Below are 273 nucleotides of genomic sequence, written 5' to 3'. Positions count from 1 at the left end.
ATTATTACAGGCTGATCAGTTGGTGCTCGTAAAGTCTGCAAAGTCAAATCTACAGAGTCTTGCTCTGGCTGTGGCATCCCAGAAACCGGTTTGTCTCATTGGTCCCGTGGGCTGTGGTAAAACTGCTCTGGTCCATTACTTGGCTGAAGTTACTGTTAGGAAGAGGAAGCCTCACTTCCTCACTGTTCAACTTGGAGAGGAGCTTGATGCTAAGATGTTGCTTGGCTCGTACAAGTGTACGGATATCATGGGAGAGTTTGTTTGGCAACCGGG

At 48.0% G+C, this 273-nt stretch overlaps 1 protein-coding gene across 1 annotated transcript; it reads left to right on the top strand.

Moving 5' to 3' along the window:
- Positions 1–4: 4 nt before the first annotated feature.
- Positions 5–265, top strand: LOC108254471 (midasin-like; the record flags this gene model as incomplete). The annotated part of the gene is made up of 1 exon (XM_017449457.1): positions 5–265. A coding segment is annotated over one exon (261 nt), but the record flags the coding sequence as incomplete, so codon positions are not given.
- Between the last annotated feature and the right edge of the window lie 8 nt (positions 266–273).

This window comes from Diaphorina citri, unplaced genomic scaffold, assembly GCF_000475195.1.
Source record: "Diaphorina citri unplaced genomic scaffold, Diaci psyllid genome assembly version 1.1 scaffold117875, whole genome shotgun sequence".
Taxonomy (NCBI): Eukaryota; Metazoa; Arthropoda; class Insecta; order Hemiptera; family Psyllidae; genus Diaphorina; species Diaphorina citri.
Note: the sequence above shows the minus strand (reverse complement) of the source record. Positions and strands in the feature narration are given on the sequence as shown.